General features: G+C 40.5%; 1 protein-coding gene across 5 annotated transcripts in view; it reads left to right on the forward strand.

Annotated features, from left to right (window-relative positions):
- Positions 1-7,889: 7,889 nt before the first annotated feature.
- The window catches only part of TOLLIP (toll interacting protein), a 29,297-nt gene continuing 12,820 nt past the window's right edge, over positions 7,890-24,366 (forward strand). For 2 of the 5 annotated variants that reach the window (XM_074842689.1, XM_074842690.1), the window contains exons 1-5: positions 7,890-8,027; positions 17,064-17,213; positions 21,120-21,302; positions 22,372-22,524; positions 23,864-23,954. In XM_074842689.1, coding sequence (XP_074698790.1) covers positions 7,995-8,027; positions 17,064-17,213; positions 21,120-21,302; positions 22,372-22,524; positions 23,864-23,954 — 610 coding nt within the window. In that variant the 5' untranslated portion in view covers positions 7,890-7,994. Of the gene's footprint in view, positions 8,028-16,316; positions 16,884-17,063; positions 17,214-21,119; positions 21,303-22,371; positions 22,525-23,863; positions 23,955-24,366 lie in introns of those variants that run through there. The other 3 variants (XM_074842687.1, XM_074842691.1, XM_074842688.1) reach the window with 2 other exon arrangements.

Consider the following 24,366-nt stretch of genomic DNA (forward strand, 5'->3'; position numbering starts at 1 on the left):
CCAATACCTCATTAGAAGTCTCTCTTGTAGGGAGAAAGTTAATTTTCTTCTTCGCTCAGATACTTGTGTGACTGAACACTAAGGTGACACCTTATATGGTGACACCTAATGATCAGTGAACAGCGTAGGAGTTGGGAAATGCTTGAAGTATTTAGCTACAGATGTAGACTCATCCAGTCCAGACTTTTGAGAACTCTGAACCTACAGCTGACTCAATATCTAATGGCTTTCCCCAGCATTGTCTCTAGTACCCTAGCAAGTTTGAGGTTGTTAGAAGAAACCTGCAAATGGTTGAAACCTGCAAGAGGTGCTGCACTCCTGCAGCTGCTGTTGACTTCTGTGAGGCTGAGGTAAGGCAGCTCTGCAGAGAAGCAAACTGCTGTCCCTCCCTGGACAGAGCGCCAGACCCTCTTTGTACTCTGGTGCTGCCTTCAAAGGAGGCTGAGGGTCTGACCACAAAGAAACCACAGCCAGTAGGTATAAGAATCCTTTCACTGCAGGCACCAAGGGTATTTCTGTCCCCATAACCTGTTACATTCAGTCAGAAAGGCTCTGGAGAAAAGATGGAAAGAGTAAACCAGGCTATTGTATGATTTGAAAATAGTATTTTCCAAAGGGAATACAGGCTAGGTACTTTTAAGAAGGTGGGACTTCAGAGCTGACAAGTGTATCTAGCGTGTCAATGTGGTAATGAAGTTAGTTCTGCACTGTTTGGAAAACAGCAAATATCCTTGTAAGGTTTGCGATTAAACATCTAACAGAAAATAATGATTTCCTTGCAGGCACTTAGGCACCAAATATAAAGACACAGAGGGAGAGCCAACCAGAGAAAGAATCTGCTAAATATCACTATTGAAAGCCACTATTATCATAGAGTCCTCATAATATTCACTGTTAATTATAAAAACTAGTATCTATAAAATTGAAATACCAAGTGGGAGAAAGTAAGACATTTAACTTGCAGAATCCCTTCTCCCTTCAGTCCTTTTACACACACGCAAAATTGGTGCTTACTCTGTAAAAAACAGCAGTTGGAGAGAGGAGATAGCATATTGATTTGCATGTGTATCTTGTTATTGAGGAGGAGCAACAAATTAGATAAATTACAAAGGAGAAAAACTGTGTTTTGCTTCACATAAGCAAAGATTTTTATAATGAACTTGAGTTATCAGAAGAGCAATGTTTGCTTGCCTGGGGATGGAGTGGGAGAGAAAGGATTTTTGCCCATTAGTATGCGTGTGGGAAATTGTACCTTACCTGGACTAGTGAGAAATGTTTGTTATGTTGAGCAGAGATTCACATTTGCACTACTTCTGTCTACAGAAAACTTTAGATCAAATGGGAAACGTATATACAAATTGAGTGTGAAGTATTTGGAAGAAATCTGAAAAAAATTTGGGCTTGGTAGTATTAATATAAAATAATATCCTTAACCTTTTGAAGGAAGTAGTTGCTTCTTCATGTGTCATTTCACTCTTATTTTTCATCATTTCTTTCCTTCTGTGTCTTAATTTATACTTTGGTGAAGGGAAATTTGGTGACCAGACAAAAAATGTTCCTTCATTTTTCTACATACCAATTTTCTTTTCTGAGAAAAGAAAAGAAAAGAAAAGAAAAGAAAAGAAAAGAAAAGAAAAGAAAAGAAAAGAAAAGAAAAGAAAAGAAAAGAAAAGAAAAGAAAAGAAAAGAAAAGAAAAGAAAAGAAAAGAAGAAAGAAAAGAAAAAGGAGAAAAAGGAAGAGAAAAGAAAGCAAACAAAACATGAAATAAATACATGGAAAATTGTACAGCACGTGAACAGGATTCCTGCAATATCTACTCAAAGACTGGCATGGTACTAGATACAAATATGGATATCACAACTGAGAATGCTGCACCTTCTCCTTCTGTGAGACTAGAATGCCAAAACCTAAGTTGCCTTAGCCTTTATTTTCAAATAACAACTTCTGAATTCTGTCTTTTGAAAAATGGGGCGGCAGGGAATTCTCCTGTTTGAAAAATAATCTAGATAAAAAAGGATAATCTGATTCAGTAAAAAAGATGTGAAGATTTCCTTTGCTAGACTTCTCTCTAGAGCAGAGAGCAGCTTCTTTTTAAATAGACAAATACGTTGATTTTTTTCACAATTACTCGGGGTAGGTATTTTTGCCAATCAAACATAACAGGTATACATTGCAGAACGACTTCAGGAGGAGTCGAGAGGATGTGACTCAATAAAAACAAACGGGTCACCACACTTAGGCAAAAATGAACTGCAAAAACATAAGGCGAGGAAGGACGAGCTAAGTAACAGCACGACAGAAAGAGCTGAACGTTAACATAGATCATAGGCTGAACAGGAGTAAGCAATGTTACGCTGCTGTAAAAAAGGCAAATCCTTACAGCCATTTATAGCCAGTGTTACCTCCTACAAAACAATTAGTAATTCCTCAGCTCTCTTTGGAGCTGTCCCTACCCCAGCTGGGATGCTGTGTCCAATTTTGGATACTCCAAGGAAGGTATGGTCCTACGGGGAAAAAAACAGAGGAAGACAACAGCTATTATCAGCTTTCCTGAAAGTATACTTATAGGGAAAGGCTGAAGGTACTGGGTTAAGTTTGGACTGACATTCATCTGAACAGCTGAACTTCAGAGAAAAGAAAACTAAGAGGTAAAACAATAGCAGTTCTCAAATACATAAAAGGTAATTTCAATGAGAGGAACAAGCTGTTTTCTGTGTCTGTTGTGGACAGGAGAGAGACATTTTGCTCCCATAACTGTTTGCTCATCTCTTTTGAAGTGCTGTCTGGAAATCGACGTGTTACCCAAATAACACTACAGTCTTTGCACTGCTACAATTTTCCTGGTGCATTAAAAATACACTTAGGAAACACAATTTGGGAAAAGCATGGCGGAACTGGAGAAAAGGGAAAAAGTCTTCCTATGATTGCAGATTGCTCTCCTCCTCTGAAGCAGCTGCTGTCTGAAATTGTTTTCAAAGAACCTTCTCCTCACCTCTGTGCTGAATGAGCCTACAGAAAAACCTGGCACAAGCTGGATTTGAAATGAAATAACTCCCATTTTGGAGTGGACTGTGTGATGAAGATGTAGTTATAAAATAAATAATGATTCAGCTCTAACTTTCAATTTTGTCCTTATTAAGTTGCTCAACCAGGTGTTGAAGCCAATAGAATTTGCTTTTCCTCTGCTGGAAAGCTATTTTGAGTGCAGTGTGACTGAAGAACAGCCACTTATTAGCTGCTCAGCAGCACTCTTGGTTTTTCTGCTAGAATCCCCCGCAATTGCTCGAACAACACTTTTGCCAATACTCATCTAGCTCAATCAGTAGCTGTAACGCTGGAGTAGGAAATTATGCGGTGGTTGCAGTGGTGGTAAGTTGCCTGCTGTTTAACGTCTCTGTTTCATGGCCTGGTGTTGGGAGGGATGCAATGCTGATTTGGAGCTTCAGTTTGTATTTAATTTTTTCTCTCTTCAGCCTATCCAATTGAATTCCCTTGTAGTTTCAGTGCAGTACTCATCCTGGCTGAAATTCCGGGGTAATGTGTGCTGTTACAGAGTTGCCATGTTTCATGCTGGAGCTATCTTTCCTTCCTGATGAGGGATGTAATCCTTCTGCATCCCAACTGGACGGTGAGGATTAATTAAAGTTCGCAGTGCACTGTGAGTGCCTTGCATGCTATTGAAGTGGAAATTACTGTTTGTTACAGCCAGTCTGAATGCCATCTGGGATTTCCATGTTATTGTTTCAGCTCTGTTGTACATCACCAAGCTTGAGCTGGTAGCATGAACAAAAGATTAGCATTGCACTCTGCTGTGTGTTTCGTGCTGTGTCCAGCACCTATGTAAGGCCACACCACATACATCCTAAGGAGCTGTGCTCGGCACACTGGGACTCCGAGGGCTTTTCTGTAGCTTGAAGCCTGCAATGTCCCTTTCCTTATTCTGCACTTCCACTCTGGTATGGGCTGGATCCACAGAGCAGTGGATCCCTTTGGCCTTCTCCACTGTCACCCTTGACTGCTATTAACTTCCAGTCAGCTCGGGGAGACTGCGTAAGAAATGATGATGGAATTGGGCTCCGCATTTTGCAGAAGATGCTTTTTCCCATGCAACAGAATTGTACCTTTGTCCTGTGGGGGCATGGTGAAAAGGGCTGATCTTGCCTGAGACCCAAGCCAGTGATGTAAGTGATGCACAGCCAACCCACAATTTTCCTGTGTGCCTGTAACACTTACAAAACTTAACCCCAAACCTCTTTTGCTAGTTCACTCTGAGATCCTTCTTCAATCTGCAGGGCCAGATGAATAGCTCTGAACTAAACAAATCACAGCCCTGATTTGTTACTCTGCTTTTATGCACCAGTTTTAGTTCAGCTAAAAGTGCATTTTAAAACACATTCCTGTGACCTCACTGTCTTTGTAAGCCACAATAAACAAAGGCAGTTTAAGTGACTGTGGGAACTCCCCCAGTATCATGACAGATACTCATTACTGACAGAAAAAATGGCATAAAATGTAACTGCCCAATTCACTTGTGAGCTTTCCCTGGGAAAGAGATCAGCTAACAAACAGTTTGAAGTTCGCTTCCTAACTGAAGGATTCTGTTACCTATCTTACCTAAAGGAACTGGGAGGCTTGACTTTCCTAAAAGGGCACTATTAAAGAGGTTCAGATGTAGTTCTCTCACCACTCTTATTACTGCTGTTTACATTTTTGTAGCTCTGACAGGTTTCAGAGTTAGACCTCAATGCTGAGTGCTAAATAAATACCTACCGAGAGTTAGATGCTATCCCACTGAGCTTGATGTTCCCTTACTCCCCCCATAGCGTCAGACTGTCCTCAGCCTTTGAATTGTCCCTTCTGGTTTTGTGAACAAGCACAAAATTAATCTGGCAGGAATTCTGCTGTAAGTGTTCTTCAGTGAGGACAGCATCCTGTGCATTACTCTCCTTCTCCCCTCCTCCCCACTATGAGACATTAATTTGTGTTTTTACGAAGAAATGCATAGGTGGTATCTACACTTTCAGATTCTGGAGCCAGACTAGGGAGCAATGCCTGTTTGATAATTTTCAAGCACCACACTATGTGGACCTATATTTTTTTGTCTCTACACATCTCCAAGCTGCTGTCCAATTTTAATCAATTTTTACTTAATTTCTTCAGAGATATTAAGGTCTTAGAGATTTCATAAAAATAGGCAACTGGTTACAGAAAATAAACTGTATTAGTGACCTCAACAGGCAAAGGTTTCAGCAAAGGTAATAGTCATCTTTGGCATTTGGTCTGGTACTGGGGAAGCAGCATGGAGAGCTCAGAAACATGTGTTGCCTCTTAGCCAGCCAGTAGCTGGGAACAAGGAGATGAGGTTATAAAAAATGTGAGCAGAAAGCTCCAGGTGAAATATCAGGGAATATGGGGCTTACGACAAACCTGTAGGAAGCGAGGTTAAATAGAAAAGCATAGGAGATGAAACAGTGTCAAAGCAAAAGAGAGGACGGAGAGGAGATGCAAAAGGGGTGGAAGCATTTAGGAAAGAACAGATGGGGGGCAGATTTGGGTAGGGGAGATTCTGGGAGGGACAGATGAACTGGGAAGAACAGAGAAGAGATTGGGAATCAGAATGAAAGAATGATACAGGAGAAACTGATGTCTACATTTTTATTACAAGATAAATGCAATTTATTGTCATTATAGCTTCTTTAATTACCTTTCAGCCTTTTTTTAATGATGCCCATATGTTGCAGATAACAGCGTTTTATGACTTTTGTTCTCTCACCTTTCCCATAGCTTACATTCCCATTTTAATTACTACGTTGACATCAGATGCCTCGCCTAATGTTTTTGCACCAGTGCTCCCTATTTGTGGTGATGTCGCACTTGGGGAAACAAAACCACCTGTCTCTCCTGGTCGAAGGCGACTTGCTGTTCGCGTGGATGTCCACCAGATGGCAAAGCCGGTATTTTCGTAGAGTTTCCAGGCCACCTTCACATACTGATTTACCCTAGGGAGAGCAGAGGCTTGTTTAACAACAGATCCTGTACTGCATAGATTAAAAATAAGTGATTAGATTCTATGTCGATTTCCTGGGAATCATAATAAAACAGGAAAATAAAAGATTCAGTTAGAAAATGGCGGCGCTGTCAGGAAGGCACCATGTTCTAGTCACTGCGTATCTCTGTATGAGGAAAACAAATCTCAAGAATCTCTGAGTTAATATTACTACTTTTTTTCCTGTTGACATAGATTTTGTAGAGACAACAATGTTTTCTTATGTCTAATCTCTTTGAAATTGTTGTGACTAGAGCAGGTCTTAGAATGAAATCCATGGTAAGTAAAACTGTAACTGCCCATGACTTAGCTAAAACTAACTTCCCAGCTCATGTGGTTATATTCTGTTAAGAATAGCAGTGAGGTTTGTTAACACTCTTTTCCCTCCAACTTGCCCTCATGATGTCAAGATTGTAATTATGGAAATTCTTCCATTACTTCTATGGGGTTTACTAACTGTTTCAACCATGTTGGTTCAAGAAACTTCTAGCATTTAATCATTGAACCCCTGTTGCACGTATATACAATATAAAGAAATGGAGAGTTTCCTGAAAAAGGCTACATCTGGGTAACGTTTGTTATAAACTAATATATAAGCTTTGTACAGACAGGGCACATATCTGACATTTTAAGTGTTGAATGTTCTTAATCACTAAGCTTAATTTTACATTGCATTGCCCCTTCATATAGTGCACTCTCTCTGCTGAAAGGCCCATGCAAGAGGCAATGAAAAATTCGAGTCCCTTTAGCTTCCTCCAAGAAACTTAAAGCCTTCTCCCTGAAAAAAAACCCCTATGTCAAGAAACTTGTTTAGAGACCTAAACTTAAAAAAAGTGAATGATATGAACGTACCCTTCTTTTTAAAGAAAAAAATCCATGTCTTCTCAGGTTTGGTTTCTCTTCTAGTGGCAGGAACAAGGGAAGGATGGTTTTGTAGGGTGACCTGAATTCTGCTTCCAGCAGAGGAGCCGTTGATGGGGGTATGAGGGAATGTTACAGCCCTTCTCTTCAGCGGGCTGTTGACTTTCAGCTGGCATCAACTCTATTCGTTCAATGGCTCCCCACCAATTATATCCTCGAGTACTCATTTCTCTAAGTATCAAGCCACAAGTAAAAAGATGACGCTGTTCCCACTCCAAGGAGATGTTAGGGTAGTGTGGAAAAAAAAGCTGGTGCTATATTTGGAGCGTTCCTAATTGCACTGTTCTATTTCCAGCTGCCAAGATCTGCGCTAGAATTTTAATTAAGGGCTAAATTCGTGCAGCAGATCCTAACAACGGGAAACAGTTATGTTATTTAAATAGGCTTTTAAATGATCAGATTTTATCTCCCAAAGCAGCACTCAGATGAACATTAAAGCTGCTTTTGTTCTTCTGGAAAGGGCTGCAATTGCTCAGCAAGCTGAGGGAGGTCACGGTCTCCCCTTTGGAAAACCACCAGCGCTGGGCCAGCCGTCCAGCGGACAGACACAGCAAAAGGTCATTTCCTCACAGACATCGCCCCCCCTGACCGAACACCCCCACACAAAGCCCCCGCCCTCTCCTCCTCCTCCTCCTCCCCGCGGCCGGGGCGCAGCTCCCTCAGCCCCAAGATGTCCGACCGCCGCCTCCTCCCCAGCGCTGCAGCGCCCCCCAGCGCGCGCGCGCGGCGCCCCCCCGCAGCGGCGGCCGCAGAGCAGCAGAGCGCATGCGCACGGCGGGCCCCGCGCGCCCCGCCCCTCCCGCCGCCGGCCGTCGCGAGGCGCATGCGCGGGGCGGGGCGCCCGCGGGCCCTCGGCGCATGCGCGCGGCGCGGCGCCGGGAGGGGCGGGGCGGGCTGCGCCGCCGGGGCGGGGCCGGGGTCAGCTGACGGGAGCCCGGCGCGGAGGGACGGCTGGCGGTGGCCGCTGGCGCAGTAACGGTAGCGGCTGGAAGGGAGGAGGAAGGGTCTGGGCCCGCCGGAGGCGCCATGGCGACCACCGTCACTACTCAGCGGGGTCCGGTGAGTGCTGCCGGGCGAGGGGCAGCCGCAGGGACCACCGAAGGGCGTTTTCCGTTAGTTCCTGCGGCCGCCCCGCGTTGGGCTGGTGAGGCCCGGCCGGGACCCTTCGGGGCTTGGGCCCGGCTCCTGCCAGCGGGCCTCGGCGGGAGGGTGACTCGCCCTTCGCGGCTGCGACCCTGCCCCCGCTCCGCTCGAGCGGCGAGGGAAGAGCTCTCTTCTGCCGACTGCCGCGACACGGGGGCGGGGCGGGGGAAGGGAGCGCTGCCTCCCCTCCTGGCTCTGTGCCTTGCCAGAAGGCTGTGGGACAGGGGAGGGCAAAGTCCCCCCGATCTGCGGGTACGGCTCGGAGAGGCTCCTCTGCCCGTGCGGTGTCCCAGGGCCTTACGCAGGAGGGGACGGTGTAAACTAAACCACAGCTAAACCTCCTTCTCTTTGAAGCAGAGTGGAGCTTTCAGGCTTCATGGGTCGGCTGGGCAGATTCAGGTAGCTGTCTCTGAAACTGCTGGAACGGGAAGCGTGCTGAAAGATGCCTTCACTGGTAGCCTGTAGGCGTGTGTGCTGGGAGGAACTGAGCAGTCTTAAAACCGATTTAACAATCTTCTGGCAGTTAGTGTTGATAGTTTATTGGGAATGCGCTATTGTCTAGTTTTGCCCAGGAATAATCGTGCCTCACACCGGGATGTTCTGCTGTGTGGTATGTAACTGCGGCATAACATCACCTCGCGGTTGATGTGCTTTTCCTGTTCCTGCTGTCTGGAAGGATCTGGGAATAATTGACAATACGATGTTGTTCTGCAGGTGAAGTAAGATTTTCTTAAACAGTCGGTTGAAACGAATGTATTTTATTTCCTATGAACAGCTACTTTTTTTTGCTGTGTTTATGCAGCCTTGATGAAAGACCAAAGTGAATTACTAAACTGCTAATTTTGGAAAAACTGCATCACTGTCTGTTGTTACCTCATGACAGTAATATTATATGATCATCAGTTTAATTCCTTAAAATGCCTTATTTGTCTGGGCTTCCAGAATAGATTCCTTTTACAATGGATTGTCATGATGGTTCTGTTGTTGAAATAAAAGTGGAGAATTAAGGTAAAAAAGTGAATTAAGTTGCTTTGATGTCTGTTGATGGTATCATGAAAAGACGAGTGCTGTTCTGGTAGAATCTGTGGTGAATTAGGTAGCTGCTATCCCCAAAGGCTTGGTGTTTGAGAGCTGATGGTGTGTTTGCACCCAAACACAATTCTGTCAGTATGTAACAGGTTTTGCTCAAAATAATATAAATACCTGTAAAATAGTTAGGGTTTGCTTAAAAGTAACTTCACTTCTAGTTATCCTCTATGTTTGGAGAAGGTTCGGGAGACTGAGGGAATTTATGTGGGAGTAAGGATAGAAGGAATTGGTAACAAACTAAGTGGTTTGGCTAAAGCTGAACAGTAGGCCTGACTGCAGTCTTGATTTGTGGAGAGATGAAATTGTGCAGATATTTCTATCTCTGAAAGGAATGGCATGTCTTTTTGAGAGAAGTTTTACTTGCCTGTGGTGCTAAACACCTTGCTGGTATTCTGCAGATATTCTTCAATATCTGCTTGTTTTAGCTTGGTGAAGTCTTCTTCCTGGATTGAGATATGATTTTAGTGAGGACCTTCTTGGACATGGCTATAATCTTGCAGATATTGAATATCATAACTGCCTAGTCTTAAATTTCTTTAAGGAACTACATCAATGCTTAGGATGTTATTCTTTGTCTTATTTTAGAATTACCCAGGTACTCCTGTATAATCTCTTGGCAATCTTCTGCTACTTAAAATTGATTTCAGCCTGACAAATGCAAAGGTTTATGATGATTTATCTTGTACAACTTTGTCTTTCTAGTTCTGTTTTTTTTTCTTACGTGTTCCTGACATTGTTGTGCACGCTTTTCTTCCTTGCCTTAACCACTTTAGAGATCTGAATGTTTTCAAATGAATGAATAAATTATGCAATATTAAGCTGCCATTCACAGGTGAAGATGTTGATGTGGTACATGCAGCCTTTGTTAATTCTCTCTAGAGTGAAAGATAGAATTCTACTCGTTTCTGTATATACAACTGCATTACAAATGAATAGCCACTAAACGGTGCTAAAGGATTGGGAAACATTTTCTCTTTAGTGCTGAGGGAACAGTTCTGTCTCCTTCTGTTTGAACAGGCAAGAAAATATTCAAGGTTGTTTCATGCAGGTAAGAAAAAAAAATATGCTAATATACTGTTGCCAGTCCTGTTCTTATACCTGTGCTTTCTAGATTGTGACAATGCTTATCTGGTGAGTAATTAAAATTTGATTGCTGTGTAGTTTTTCAGATGAAACAGAGCTGGAATTCATCCTGTCACTGGTAAATATTCTGCTAGAATATAGATTTCTCTGGCTGCTTTCAGGATGTTGTGGAATTAGTGTGTTTTCCCATCTTGTGATCTTTTGAGAACAAAACAGCTTTTGAAATCTAAACCATAGCTGAATATGTAAGGGCTGCTAAGTGAGACATATTAATAAACAGTTTGATCAGGCTTCAGGTTAAGTGTGAGACACCAAGAGCTTATATTTGTGATTCCTTAGCTAGCCAAGCACACACAAAATTAATCTCTGTGATTATTCATCACGCTGGCAAATATGTCAGGTCCTCCAAAAGTAGATCAAGTTTCAAGCTAGGACTACTTAGATTTCAGCTCCTAATTTCCCTAATAATCTATTGATTGGAAATCTAATAGGTGAGCTATATTTCCAATTACTTCTCTTTTCTTGTCCTAATACTGTCATTTAACTACATAAGTCGTCTCTGATTTTACTTGAAGTTTTGTCTTGAGACTCTTCAAAACTTTGATATCTTTTTTTTTCTGAATGAAGGTGACAAAAAGGCAATTCCTGATTGTTTTGTCCAGTGTTGATATATGCTGTCACACAAGCAATGTTGAATACAAAGTTCCATCACCAAAATAATCATGTTGATAATTCTGGGTGTAATTGAGTATTATATTAGATATTGTTTTTACTAGAATGTGGATATATGCAGTATAACTATCCTGATCTGTGAAGGTAGAAACTTCATAAAGACACATTGTTGCAATCAATTTGGATTTCAGAAGTTGTTTAAAAAGTTGAGGGAGTCAGGTGTCATTGAGTGTTTCTAAGCATATTGTGAATTAATTTTCAAGTGCTGTGCTCTGATGTCTGGAGCATGTTCCTTTGACGGAAGGATGTTGAGGGCAGCATTCATAATGCTTTGAAGTTCTTGCTCCCTATCAAATACCTTAAGGCACTTATTTTCTGTTGCATTCAATGGCATTTTCTTTTAACCAAGACCTTGGAGGAAAGATAGATCTGTATTGGTATGTCTAGTGGTAGAGTAGAAAAAAAATCAGAAGTCTGTTCCTGAAATAATGGCAGTTATCTATCTTAATGCTAATCCCAATATGATTTCATGGGTTTTCTTGCTTCAAGCTGCTTCTATGGCTTTTCCCAGTGTTATTCCTCTGTTACGTTGAGTGCAGACCAAAATCCGTGCAGCTCAAATATGCTATAAATGCTTCTTGAATTTGAGATGTCTACAGACACTCATTCTATCTTTAATTTTTAACTCATTTTTGTACACGGTAGTTCCTGCCATACTTAGCAGGAATTCAAAGTATTGCTTTAATGAAGAAGGGAATCTTTTTTGATTGTAATCAAATGGTTCATATTGATTTCTTATTCAGTAAAACCAAACTTTCTTGTCTTTGGTAACAGTTGTGCTTAAATATTTTGCAAATATTTAAATCTTAATCTCTTGGACAGTTTTAGATGTACTGGGAAAATACAGAGGCAGTAGCTTGTGGCAAAATACTTAGTCAAGACTAAATATACGTGGTGTAATTGGAGGAAAGATGGCTATTAAGATGATGACTATAGAATCATAAAGCTTTTACAGGTAGACATATGGAAGCCACGGAAGTGATGAAGTAGATTGGAAATTTCTGGCAACAGTAATATTTAAAAAAAAAAAAACAACCAAACAAAAAACCAACAAACACCCTCCCCCCGAACCCCAAACAGAAAACCCAAGCAAAAATCTGTAAATGTAGTAAACTTAATTGCTGTTATATTCTTTCCTTTGTCCGTCTCTAAATTGAAATTCTGAAGCAGAGCCTCTGACTAAATTCTACAGGAGTTTAACTGGGGATGTGTGGTGATACAACGCGAGTTCTATAGAATCTCAGAACAGTTCAGGTTAGAAGGGATTTCAGGAGGCCATGTAGTCCAACCTTTTGCTAAAAACATGGTCAATTTTTAATTCAGACCAGGCTGCAGGGATCTTCAAAACCTCAAAAGTCATTTTTCCAGTCTTCCTGGGCAATTTGTTCCTCTCTGTGGTTGTCCCTGCAGTGAATTTTTTTTTTCCTTATTTCATGTCAAACCTCCTCTGTTTCAGTTTCACAGTTGAGGTCTCCTTTCTTCTTGCCTTGCATCTCAGAAGAGCACCTGGCTCTGTTTTCTTAATGACCTCCTCATAGATACTGGAAAGCTGCTACAAGGTGCATCTTAAGTTTCTGCTACTCTAAAATTCTCAGCCTGTCCTCACAAGTCTTGTGCTACAGCCCTTTCGTAGGCCATCTTGGTGGATCTTTGCTGGGCTCACTCAAGTTTATCATTTTTTGTGTACTGCTGGGCCCCAAACGGGTTGCAGTATTCCAGATGTGGTCTAATGAGTGCCGAGTAAAGGGAAACAATTGCTTTCCTCAGCCTACTGGCTAGGCTTTTGTTGATCTACTGGAGTATGCTGTTAGGCTTTATTGTTGTGAGCGTGCTCTGCTCATTCATGTTTAGCTTGTTCTCCACCAGGCCCCGCATGTTTTTCTCTGTAGAGCTGCAGCCCTGCCAGTTGTTCTTCAGTCTGTACTGGTGCCAGGGATTTTTTTCTGTCCAAAGTACAGGACTTTGCACTTCTTGTTGAATTTCATGAGATTCCTGCTAGTGAATTTGGTTGTGTCTCTGGTTGTTGATCCTGTCCTCAAGTATACCAGTCATTTCCCCCTGCCCCTGATAAGGGTAAATTCTGTCTCTACCTCCAGTTACTGATAAGGAAAAATATTAGACACATAAGTTAGTCTCAGTACAGATCTCTGAGGAACTTTGCTTTTAACCAACCTCCAGTGTCATTAGCCACTGAACTTCAACTTCTGAGCTCAGTGACCCAGCCAGTTTTTCATCCACCCAGTGGTCCACCCATTTGGATTGTAATGACCCATCTTTGATACCTACAGCTCTCTCATTGTTCATAGGTTCTAACATTTTTATTGTAGAAGGCAGTTGGGCTTGTTAGGCTTTTTTTTTTTTTAAAGGCTGGCTATTCCTAGTCTGTTTTTTTTTTTTTCCATATGTCTAGAAACGGCTTCCAAAAGGACTTGCTCTATGAATTTCTTGGCAACTGAAGTGAAGCTGACCTGTGGTTCCTCAGGTCATCCTTCTGGCACTTTTGAAAGCTGGGTATGAGATTTGCCTTTCTCCAGTTAAGGGGACTTCCTCTAATCTTCATGCTTTTTTGAAGATGATAAAGAGTAGCCTTGGAAAAATACTAGCTAGCTCTTTCAGTACTTCTGGATGCATCCTATCTGGTCCCAATCTTTTCTTTAGTGTGCAAAACGTAGAATAATAGTTCAAAATTCTCTCTCATTCACTCATTTATTCTTTCTTAAAAACAGTAAAACCATTTAAAGGAGAATAGTTAGAACTTTTTTGAGTAGCTAAGTGTGTAAAGCTCTTTAATGTGAAACTTTGACGCCTAGTGTCAGAGTTCCTTAGTAATTGCTAGTGTGGAAACCTTAGTTAAGGTTTCCTGAATTTATCATGTCTTGGCATATGGTTCCATAAATCAGGGCGTTTGATTGTCCTTGTCTCTGCATCCCCTTTCCCTTCCTTATGTAGAACTCACATGATCAGTGAGTGAGGTAAGGGTCCTGGTGACTTCCCCTCCTCTTCTCTTTACCTCCAACCCTTGTTTCATTTCTTCTGATCAGCCCTCTGCACTAGGGTACTTTACACCTGCCTTGGCACCATTTAATGTTGCACAAGAAATGGGAGTGAAAAGAAACAGGCAGGTGAGACTGAGACAGCTCAAATAGCTGTAGGACATCACACCGCCTTCAACTTGAAGAAGTTGAGATGCAATTTTTATACCTGCAGTGTTTCTCACTTTGAAGATCCTCAAATTTAGCTCATGGGTGGTTTGAGTAGATAGGAAGGGCAATGTTATTCCATTTCTAGATAATTTGTGTTTTTTGATATGCAATGCTGTCAATAAAGTTCATTAGGAAGTAATTGCAAGGCCGACTTATTTTTTATGAATGCCTGTTCAACATTTGTCTTCAGAATTGTAGTTCTATCATAGCACTGTCATATTGGCGTCTTGCTTGAAGAAAGAGTGCTAGTAAAATTCGAATGTTAAATTGAATTGATTTTATTCTACAGTTTTTGGCAGAGTGGGTTTGAATTTCACATTCTTCCTTAAATGTTATAGTAGAGGGAAGTGCATTTGTTTTAAAGTGGGTGTTGAGTAGGTTTGTCACTTATGTTCTCCTTGCTTTAAAAACAAAAACTGTGGTTGAACTCTGGTTATGTAACTTCGTATTTTTGATTCAGGTTTGGAGGTGGCAATTCTGTGTCTGCTTTCAAATGCTTTGAGGAAGACGTAAATGAGCCTGTTTTTACAGATGAAAAGATTGCACACTACTGATTTGTTTCCATCAATATGGAATCAACTGATAATTAGCATAAGAACTTACTGAGTAATGTGTTTTCCTCAATAAGCATCTCTCCTAAATATTTTACTGAATATATCACCAGGACTTGTGTACCAGATGTCAGTCAGAGCTGAACATTTAAGATAGGAGCGTATGCATCTCCTGTTCCTTACTCTTCCTTTTGGAGGGGTTTACCACTTGGATCTTTTGAGAGTTTAGCTACACTAGCTGTTTTCAGGTTCTGTGCATGTCTGCTCTGCAATTCCAGGATGAGAATATAGCTTTGTGTGAGAGAACTGAATGACCTAAAATCAGCTTAGATGCTTTAAGAAAGAAACCTTTGGTCTCCCTTACAGATTTTGTTTGTCCCTTTTGGACCTCAGTACAGAGGCTAGTTTCTCTATTTTAATTTGGAGCAGTATTTTGGTGACTTAAAATTTTAAAAGTGAAAGATATTGTTAGACTTCGATTGTGAGTGAATTAAGCTCTCATGTCCGTGTTAAGATGGTGGAGACAAAATACATTGTCCTGTCTTCTGAGGTTGACACAGAGAGCGTGCACATATGGGAATGTAACTTCAGGGCTGCAGCCACCTCTTCTGACTATGGTAAATCTTTATAATGTCTTTTCTTAGAGACACTAATAATACCAGATTTGAAACTTCCTGGAGGTCAAGAGTTGGAGGGGACCTGCTGTGTTGTAAATGCCAAATCTTTCCTAAATGGATTATGTTTTATTTTAAAAGTAATTCCTTTTTTATAACATGTATTCTAATGAGAAGGCTGTTACAAGACCCTAATTTTCAGCCTAACTTAAATAAGCATTCTTTTAATATTAGCACTATCTTTTAACTTAATTTTGTCGCGCTCTGCCCCCGTTTCCCCCCCCCTACTTTTTAAAACTTAAGCTAATTAGGATCTTAACTGTGGAAGTTTAAGATGCTTGTAAGCAAAACTGATTCCCTCTTCTCCCTCCCAATGGCCTAGCAGCAGGCATTCAGTACTTCCTCCTTAGCTTTTTTGATAACTTCCTTTCTGGCAGGTAACACCTACCGTTGCCAGGATCCTGAGGCGCTCGGATAGCAGTAGTCATACCGAATGTCATTTGGCAAGAGCTGCAGTTTCTGTCTCCAAGATACAATCTTGACGTGCAAGTGCTGTCTAATCTTCAAAAGCTATGTCTTACAGGCCTGCTAACTTCTTAAATTATGTTCTGTAGGCATGCATCTGGCAGATGTACAATTGAGTAATCTTGCGTGGGATTGCAACATAACAAATTGCACTGTCTTTTGTCTTGATGCGGTGGACAGTTCTGTATTAAATTTGTAAGGAACTCTATAGACAACAGACATGAGTACAGCTTAATTATAAATTTTCTATGCTGCTTTATGTGCCTTTTGAAATTTATTATTATGATATGCTGGTTGTTTTATTGCTATCCCTCTAAATGTGTTATTGATAATGTTTCACTGAGCATTTAAAACCTAGAAACAATCTGAGTTGTTGAATTGACAGTAATAGGTAGAAACTTTCCCTTCTTTTACTGTAAAGCTAATAGAAAATACATGGTGACTGCTGATTGGCACATGTGATGGAGTTCCTCTAGTACTTCTACTTTAAATTTTTTGTCATGATTCTTTCTTGCGATAGACCAGATTTTGAGTTCCTCCATTATGGTTTTGAGTATGGTGGGATTTTGTCCCCAAATTGTTCCCAAGGTTACTTGCAGGCTGGCTGTGTTTAACGTTGGAAAAGCATTAGGGCATCTTTGTTACGGTGAAGGATTCTTAGTTATGTTGAAGGATTTGGTTCATAGGAGACATTGTCTTTACGATCTGTCTTGAAGGTGATTGTGAAGGTGACCCTTTCAAATGAAAGCGGTGTGCTAAGTCTTGTCACAAGAATGACTGGGTGCAACATGAGCGATAAGTGCAAGAGCTGGGTGCCATCAGATGTCATGTGTGAATGAGATGTAAAACTTGGTAGCTCTGACTTTTGTATGGACTACTTAAATGTTTAGTTGCAGAGCAGCCTTGGCTCTGTATGTCCTACTTTCTTTCTTTTTTTTTTTCAGAGGCTTATGTTGGAAATTAGTGTTTTTGAAAGTGAGTATGAGAACATTCTCTACATGAGTTGGCAGTCTTGTCACTTAATTAGTTCTTTGTTCATGTTGTCAAAACTAGACTAAATTCTGCTGAATGCTTTTGCTAAGCCTTGATTTATATTCTTCATTATGAAAGTGGAAAACTCAAGTTTGACACTTTTGCCTTTTTTCTTTTTTTAAGGTGTATGTTGGTGAGCTTCCTCAAGATTTTCTTCGCATTACCCCAACCCAGCAGCAACAGCAAATCCAGCTGGATGCCCAGGCAGCTCAGCAGCTACAGTATGGAGGACCAATGGGTACAGTAGGCAGACTCAGCATTACTGTAGTACAGGTATAAATTGTACCATCTTTGTACAGTCAAGTAATTGCAATTAATCAATTAATCTTTTTGATTGGTGGCCACAAAAAGATTTTGTGTTGGAATTTGTGTTACTAAATTACTTGTATATAGGGAATGAGTAATTTTGAAAGTTTTTGTAGCCTCATGTTTCTGTACATCAGCATTTTGTCCAGTTTCAGAGCTGCATCGTGCATGGTGCAGCAATTCCCTGTAAACTGTGCTATTACAGCACATAAATAAACTCATGTGTGTGTTGCAGTGAACAGGTTTCTCTGAAAACTTCTGTTGAGAAGGCTTCCTGCAGAAACACTAAATATTGAAAGACACTAGCAATTTTAAGAATATTGTAGGGAACTGCAGTTGCCTTACATATTTTTCCTTAAGTGACTGCTCTGTTCACCCCCATTTTCTCTAATGCATTTGCTGTTTTCCCTAGTGCTTTCTGCAGGCTTTCTTATTAACCACAGGTGTATAGTCTGAGCTCTTTATTTTCCACCTCCTCTTTTCCCTTGTTATCCTTTCTTTTATCTCTTGGCAGTACTATATTACTGCATTCATTATGCGTAAGATTTCAGGTTTTAAAACTTGTCTGTCTTAACACAATTCTGTTTTTCTATATTAGCATACCAGATGTCCTTCATATTAACTTAAACATCTCATCTATTTACAAGTGCTGTTGTCAAGTCATTCTCTAAAAACATACCAAAGAGATGTTTAGTCTCAAATTTAGCACCAAGCCTGGAATAGTACACATATAGTTACAGCTTTGGTGGTGAAGTCCTTATTGGGGAGTACACCTATATAGGGTGTCTCAGGAGAAGAGGTTCAGATCCTTCCTGTCTACATCTTCCACTGGTCAGTTTGCTCCTTCACAGCTGATATCCTTCCTTTGAAAACCATGGGTAGTGCTTTTTCAAAGTTTCTTACTTCTAAGGTCTAGACACCTGAACTTGCTCACTGCATTCAGTTGCAGCCTTGTCTAGGTCTGATGAGTTTCCCAGTGTATGTTCAGAGAGTGTAAGATTGGAAGCCTCTCTGCAACTTTGAACAGCAGGAAAATGTTACTACTCTTAGAGCATAGTGGAAGAACCTTTAGTACAATTTTTTTCCGGAGCTAGGAATAGATGATTCAGGTTAAATCTCAGGCCTGTAAGGAAACAAAACATTTATCAAACAACACACCATGTCTTATTTAACTCTCTAGCAGTTTTTAGTAACTTGCATGCTACTCCATAGGTTGTTCATCTTTGGCTCTTTGCTTGGATAGATTAAAGTGCTTTTGGTCATGGGATGTTGATCCAATCAGTATAGATGGTAGAGGTTCCTGAAGCAGATAAGGGGCAAACAGTACAATGTTCAAGAAGTTTTGCATCTCAATTTGAGTGGCTATGTACAGAAACATCCAGATTCCTGTTTGGATGAGTTACTGATGGAGTTGATACTGGTCTTTATCAGGTTCAATCCTCATTTATTTTTAGGTGCTTGCGCAGATGAGAAAAAAACATTTATCTTGCTTGAAGAATAAAACCTAATGGCTGTTCTTGATGCCATGTCTGTAAGTAACTACTTTTTATAGAATCACAGGATAGTTGAGATTAGAGGGGACCTCTGGAGTATTAGTCCAGATATCATCCCACACTCACTACCCCCCCCCCCCCCCCCCCCCCCAGTCCCTTAATCAAGGATTAAGGAGGATGTTACGTACAAGGGAAGGCCAAGAGAGCTGGGTAAGTCTTCATCAGAATCTTAGCAACGAGTAGTTTCTGCCATCAGGAATTTATGAAGAAGACAGCTAGGCTCTTTTCAGTGCTATCTAGAGGAAAGACAAGAGGCACTGAGCACAAATTGAAATACAGCAAATTTTATTTAAACATATGAAAAACCTTTTTACTCTGAGAGTTGTCAAACATCAGAACAGGTTGCCCAAAGGGGTTGCGTAGCCACCATCCATGGAGATACTCAGAACTTGCCTGAGCATTTGACCTTGCTTTGAGCAGGGAGCTTGGACTAGACAATCTCTAGAGGTCCCATCCAACCTCAGCTATTCTGTGATTCTGTAAAACCCTTAATTGTGTTAGTGGCCCTTTTCTGGACTTGTTCAAGTGTGACTATGTCTTCTACTGGGCACTCCAGAACTGAAGAGAACAGTACTCCAGATAGGGTCTCCCCAGTGCTGAGCAGAAGGGATCATCTTCCTTGAGCTGCTAGCTGTGCTTTTCCTAATGCAGCCCAGGATGTTGTCTGTCTGCCTTTGCTGCAAGGGAGCATTGCTGGCTTATTTCCAGCTTGGTGTCCACCAAGACCCCCAGGTCCTTTTCTGCAAAACTGCTCTCCAACCAGTTGGCCCACAGCCTGTAGTTGCACATTTGGTTATTCCTCCTCGGGGGCAGAACGCTGTGTTTTCAGTTGTTGAACTTTGAGATTCCTGTCCCAGCCCTTCTCTAGCCTGTCAAGGTCCCTCTGAATGGCAGTACAACCCTGTGGTGTCCCAAGAGACAGTCCTGTCTGGGAGTTCATGCAAGAATGCTGTGGGAATCCTGGCGGTGTATTGAGTCACATGGCATTCTGGATAGGCTAGTTACCGTGGCATAGTTAAACTGCAGAACATGAAAAGCTGGTTGAAGTCTTTTGTATTTAAATATGTGTTGATAAAGTATATAGAGCAGCATGCCTTAATTCTGTTACTAATAAACTGGTGGAAGATCAGAAAATGTTTTGGGAAGGTTATTCACTCCTTTTTTTTTTTTTTTTTGTCTTGCAGATATATAGGAATGGTGGTGACTGTCTAAGCACAGTTGATTGTGTCCTCTTAAATTACTAGACAATTTATATGCTCTTTTTGGTGAAGTTTTATGATAAACTGCTTAATTTCAGGACTTCAGAGTCTAGAGAGTGCATAATTTAGGTGCCAACTTTCCTACTTTAATTGTTAAGCCCACATTTACAAGAAACAGTTTTAGACCTTTCTCACCATCTCTAATATATGGGTTGTTGAACCAGCATGTGCCCTGAAAGAGAAAAGAGCTTTCCAGGCCAGAGCTGCAGCCATTGTGATTAAATCTTATGCAAGTCTCAATTGTTGCAGTTGTTTAAATGTCCTGCAGGTGGAAGGCATCCTAGGCACCGTGTTTTGTCGCTTGTCTTACTGTAAAAGGAACTATAGGCTGCTCTAGTACAGATCAGAATGTCCAAATAGTCTGATTTTTACTTTGGCATAGCTATGCAACAGTGCTCAGTGTTGTCTTCAGGACTGTCATCGACTTGTTTTGTTCTATTCCTCTAATGTTACAGCAAGATTATGTTGGGTATCTTCTGATTCTATACAGTATCGTTTTTTATAGTAACATAGAACTTAAGTTGCCCACTGAATTAAGTAATATCAAATGCACACTGAATTAAGTAAGTTTTTTAATCACTTTAAAAAGTGTGATCTACTAGTTTTTACCTCAGTTGAACTGCTTTTGCAGTTTGTGCTTTTGTGTTGTGTGATATTGAAGCTACTGGACTTCTGTATTTCATCCTTCAGTGAAAGAGGACAGGCCACTTATCACGTTAAGTTTATGATTGTATATTGGAGAGCAGACACCTAGCAAAAAATGAACTTGTTACTATTTCCCTGTAATAATGTATCTTTTGGTTTGGTATGAAGTAACTTATTTTAGCTATGGTGAAGATACCTATTTTCTACAACAGACATTTTCAAGGTTTCCCAGACATTGAATGGTGTCCTTGGCTTATGTTTTTAATCTGAATGCTGTTTTTCTTGATTCTTTTTTTCCTTCCTAAGTGAATCTAGTTCTTTGTTCAGTGTTTGATTCTCTTTATGAACTCTAACTTGAGAAGTTAATTACTATTAATGTGAATATTGTCCACTTACAAGCTTTCTTTTCTTTCCAGGCAAAACTGGCAAAGAACTATGGAATGACCCGCATGGATCCATATTGTCGAATACGGCTGGGGTATGCTGTGTATGAAACTCCAACAGCACATAATGGAGCCAAGAACCCCCGCTGGAACAAAGTTATTCAGTGCACTGTTCCCCCGGGTGTGGACTCTTTTTATCTAGAGATATTTGATGAGGTCAGAACCATCTGTTTTTTTTTTCCCCCCTCTCCATCTCTTGCTTGGACTGAGGTTTGGGTGAACCTTACAAGAAAAGATTGAGTTACCAAAGGCTGCTTCTTAGCTGTGCTCTCTGAGAGGTGACAAAAATTTTTCAGAATCCCAAGAGCAGCAATGCATAAGGCTTCATGCTTCCCCAGGAATGTCAGAGCTCTTACTTTTCCTTTGGTAGCTGATAAGGGCCGTTAGCAAGGTTCCCTGCAAAGAAAGAGAAGCAAAAATGTCTGAATGGTGTTTAAGCTCCTCTTTGCTATCAGAATGCCCCACAGCCTTGTATTCTGTACTGTCCCTATTAAAAATAGCCTGTTTATGCAATGCTGTTTTACTCAGAAATTCTTAAGTGTTACTCTAACCCAGGAGGAGCTTGGAGAATGCTGAGGATAAAACTGTCAAATACAGACTGTGTAGTCACTAGGATTTATTAGCAGAAACTAGAGGCTACAACTGAGGCTAAAGTCTGTGATTTGTCTTTTTTTGCTGCCTCTCTTACTGTGTGTAGTAAAACTTGACACTGCAGCAGCTGTGTGGCTGTTACACAAGTGAGGCTTTTGGATGCTGTTTTGTGGGCTTAGTTGATGGGTTGAAGTATCTGTTTCACTGCTGCAACGCGGGTGGCAGATCAGTCCTTGTATCTGCCCTTGAATTACTGGAGTTCACAGCCTGTCCTAGTAAACAGAAGCTGTTGACATTAATTTAATGGCCTCTGATATGATTTCACTATTCACAGAGACTATGCTGATATTAGTATGTTATATTTCTAGAAGTGTTCTGCTTCAGGTTTTCGATTTATTATTAAATATCTGCAATCAATCAATAATCCCACTTAAACCATAATGCATCCTTGTTGGAAAGGAGATGGCTAAAATATTTGCTGACACTGTAGTAGTTTCAGAAGGAATAACTTAAAAATAAAATTGGCAAAATGAAACAGCATAAAACTGAAGGAAGTGCTAGTAAAGAATAATTTGATGACTTGTTTTTTTCAGGACAATTAACTTGATAACATGGTTTTTTAATTATATTCTAGCGGGCCTTTTCAATGGATGACCGTATTGCTTGGACACACATTACAATTCCTGAGTCTCTGAAACAAGGAAATGTGGAGGATGAATGGTATAGCTTGAGTGGAAGGCAGGGTGATGATAAGGAAGGAATGATTAATCTGGTTATGTCATACACGGTAAGCCAAGTTTGGGCTGGGAGAGGAAGGGAGAGAAGCTTCTTGGGTAGTGGTACCTTACTGAGTGTTTGTATGTGTTAGCATTTAAAATAATTATAATTAACTTTGGAAATAGCAGTCAAAAATATTAGTTAAGGCAGTAAGTACTTTTTGGTGAGGTGGTAAATGGGTATTTATTTGTCTGGTTTTGCAATTACAAAAATTCAGCTTATTCCTGTGCTAACAGAAGTATAAAAAAGAAGTCAAATGGTCACTGTCACTTCCAGTTTAAGAACAATAATAATTTTTTAAAAAGCTTCGTGGAGTCTAACTTTTTTCCCCCCTAAATCTTTAGAAATTCCTGTCAATTTAAAAGCAAAAATAATGGAAACTCTTCTGTCTTGGCTCTTTCTTGGATAGTTTGAATGCTCTTTCTGATGACTTCATTTTTTTTATTTCCATTCTTGTTCATTTGGTGCTCCTGGTCATGAACTGCTGACTTACACTGGTCCATTTAGCAGCTCATGGACAACTTTGTCCTCTGCTGCCTTTCTCTTAAGTAGCTGTTGGACAGCATGTATAGAGTGTGCAGCCCTGAATGCTTCCTACTATGCTTGTACAGCATCAAAAGTTCCAAGCTGCTGTTTGAGTGCACAACTGGGAACAGATGTTCTCTGCTGTTTGTAATTCATTCTGCCCCATATCTGAGCAGTTGTTCCATTACCCCTAAGAGAAATGAGTTTGTAATTAACCTTTAAAACTGTCTGCCCATGAATGTACCGTACATAGAATCTGACCTTTTAATATTTTCCAAGATTAAACTGAACAGGAATTGTGGTATTAAAAGGGAAGGGAGTTGAATTGATATTTTGTTTAAAGTACTGGTTTACCTCAAGAATAATCGATTTGAACTAAAACCTGCTTCTAGAACCTCTGTGGGAGCTACTGCTTTTAATAAAAGTCAGGTTTGCTCTTAAGATTTAATTTACGATGGGTATGTTGTATATTCATTTCACAGGCGTAAGGGACGGAAGCTGATTAAACCCATATTTTAAAATAATTTCCTTCAGTAACAAAATGTCAGTGACAAAATTTATCAAACTGTTGCAAAAAGCTAGTTTCACATGATGTGTTTATATTGATTTACAGGCAAATTAGTTGTCATTTAAAAGGATGGTCGTTCAGTTAATTTGCCAGAGGTTTTGCTTAGTATAGGTTAGCACATAGTGTAGTCATATTGTAATATGGAACGTGGTTGCAATGTGAGAATTTGTTTGCAAATACTGTCTTAATTATTTTAACTGCTGGTTTAGGTTTTGCTATTTCTTGAGTAGTTCTAATCTGTGTGTTTTGTGTCAAGTCTTTGCCAGCTGCCATGATGATGCAGCCCCAGCCAGTGGTCCTGATGCCCACTGTATATCAGCAAGGAGTTGGATATGTGCCTATAGCAGGTATGTTTTCTTTCCTTGAAGACTCTTAAAACTTCCAGATGAAGGGTTTTGCAGAAATAACTACCAAATTTCTCCTAGTTTTTTTAGGATGCAAAGAAAGCTATAAATTATTTTGTCCTTAACCATTTTTCCCATGATACATTTTAGGGAGGAGGAGAATGAATGACCTAAACGTGTGTCTGCTTTTCAGTCTTGTACCCTGTTGAAGGGAGCTGCCTGAGTTTGATTTAAATGGATTAAAATTACTATTAAGTTGAAACAAGTAGCTTGAAGGATTATCTTCTTGAGTATTTATTTTAGACTTATGTCAGGTCACTGAATAACTAAATATCTAGAAGACTGCACTCTAATATAATGTGTGCTTATTTAAATGGTGGCAATCCATGTGTGAAACTGTTCAGACTTCAGGAAG

The sequence above is a fragment of the Strix aluco genome, chromosome 16 (genome assembly GCF_031877795.1).
Source record: "Strix aluco isolate bStrAlu1 chromosome 16, bStrAlu1.hap1, whole genome shotgun sequence".
Classification (NCBI taxonomy): Eukaryota; Metazoa; Chordata; class Aves; order Strigiformes; family Strigidae; genus Strix; species Strix aluco.